This window comes from Atta cephalotes (assembly GCF_000143395.1).
Source record: "Atta cephalotes unplaced genomic scaffold scaffold00010, whole genome shotgun sequence".
Taxonomy (NCBI): Eukaryota; Metazoa; Arthropoda; class Insecta; order Hymenoptera; family Formicidae; genus Atta; species Atta cephalotes.
In genome coordinates, this window is record NW_012130074.1 from 6021143 (window position 1) to 6023144 (window position 2002).

Here is a 2002-nt window from a genome sequence, read left to right on the forward strand (position 1 = left end):
TTTAATTAGTTAATAGTTATTCGTATATATATATATATATATATATATAGATGCTAACGGTTGCGTTAAATGCTGGCATTATCCAACCGCACAATGTCTTTATACAATACGAGAAAGACGGCAAATACTCGGTCTGGCATATCACCCTCAATTACCGAAGTTCGTTACTGTCGGAGACGATACAATTTTATATTTGTATGATGAAGAAACTAAGACGCTCGAAAGAGTGTTTCGCGGAAGGTAATTATCTCAAAAAGAAATATACTAGTGGAAGTTTTTCCATCTCCGAAAAGAAATCTTGCATACAATAATAAAAAAAGAAATAGTTAAAGATAAGCAAAAATAAATGTTAAGAAGATATAACATAGGGTTTCGATCAGTACAGAGTACTTCTTCTTCAGTTCAAAAAACACAATAATAAGAAAAATAATTAAAAGGAAATAATGTTACGCATGTCTGTTTTTTAAACTGAAGAAGACTTTGAATCGATCGAAATGTATATTTTCTTATTAGGTAAATGTTATTTAATTATTCTATCTGTCTTTGCTCATCTTTGGCCGTTCTTTTTATTATTACTGAGATATTATCATAATAAAAATTGAGATTTTTATTAAAACATCTCGTAATTTTCGAATGCAGTGACAAGCCGGATGTCATGGACGGTCATAAATCTAGAGTCTTCAGCGCTTGCTTCAACCCGAAATCTGCATACGAGCTGATAAGTGGTGGCTGGGACGACACCATACACTTCTGGGATACCAGACAAGCTCATTCTTTTCGGTTCATATCAGGTGCACATATATGTGGGGACGGCTTAGACATCAGTACAAATGGAAAAGAGGTACTTTCAAACTTATGCCTATAGTGAAGAATCAATAAATCCATTAGCTAATTCAATTGAACACAGTAGTGTATATTAAAACCGTTATACACTGTTTTAATTTAAATGTAAAATGAAATGCAAAAATTTTGAATTATAAAATATATATTTTACAACACAATAAAATATATATTTTACAGCACAATAATTTAAAATATATATTTTTTAATATATTTTAACACAATAAAATATATATTTTACAGCACAATAAAATCTATTAAGGATTTCATGGTTTAACCTATTTTTATGTTTGTGCTAAACACATATTTTTACATCAATTTATGTACGATGATTTTAATATGCACCAATGTGCACTGAATGCGTCCAATTGAAATTTGCTACATCAAATATTGTATATTAATAAATTTAAGAAGAAGTGCACAATTATAACTGTGATAAGCTTCGTAACTTTAACTGCAATAATTTTATAATTTTTGTAATATGACATTTGATAGAGATTAACAATAATAATAAAAGACTCTTGATATTAATAAGAAATAAATATAATAAGGGCATATAAGAGTCAATAACAAATTAAATTATATACTAAAAAATGAAATATTACACACTATATTCTAAACAATTATAATTGAAATACGCTATTTCAGTCTTTAGATCCTCTTCAGATATTTATTTGATTATATAAAGATGTTACCATGATCTAATAGTGTTGATTGTAAAAAATACATCATAATTGTCGTGTGAACAATTGAACATTAACTAGAGGAATTGAAATTGCTCGCCAAAAGATTGGAAGACCATTGAACAGAATTTCATGATGTTCTAATAAAATTATAAACCAGTAGCAACAAGAATAATATTATATTTCATTATTAATATTATATTTCGAACTTTTTCCACACCTAATATTAAAAGCATTAAACATAGTATTTGGAAATTTCCCATTGATAAAAGAATAGACATTACAAACCATTCAATACCAATTTTAAATAATATCGTATCTTCTCCTCTTAATATCTATTGATAAGGAGCTATTAAAATTAGAAAAAGTAACAAAAGATTATGAAAGATTTATGAAATCATCTCATCCTAATCTAATTTTTACACACACACACACACACACACACACACACACACACACACACACACACACACACTAAC

At 27.8% G+C, this 2002-nt stretch overlaps 1 protein-coding gene across 1 annotated transcript in view; it reads left to right on the forward strand.

Moving 5' to 3' along the window:
- LOC105627896 (WD repeat-containing protein 5-like) overlaps positions 1-2002 on the forward strand; it is a 14007-nt gene that overhangs the window by 8848 nt on the left and 3157 nt on the right. Inside the window, exons 4-5 of the mRNA XM_012209169.1 lie at positions 51-240; positions 640-841. Coding sequence (XP_012064559.1) covers positions 51-240; positions 640-841 — 392 coding nt within the window. The remainder of the gene's footprint in view (positions 1-50; positions 241-639; positions 842-2002) is intronic.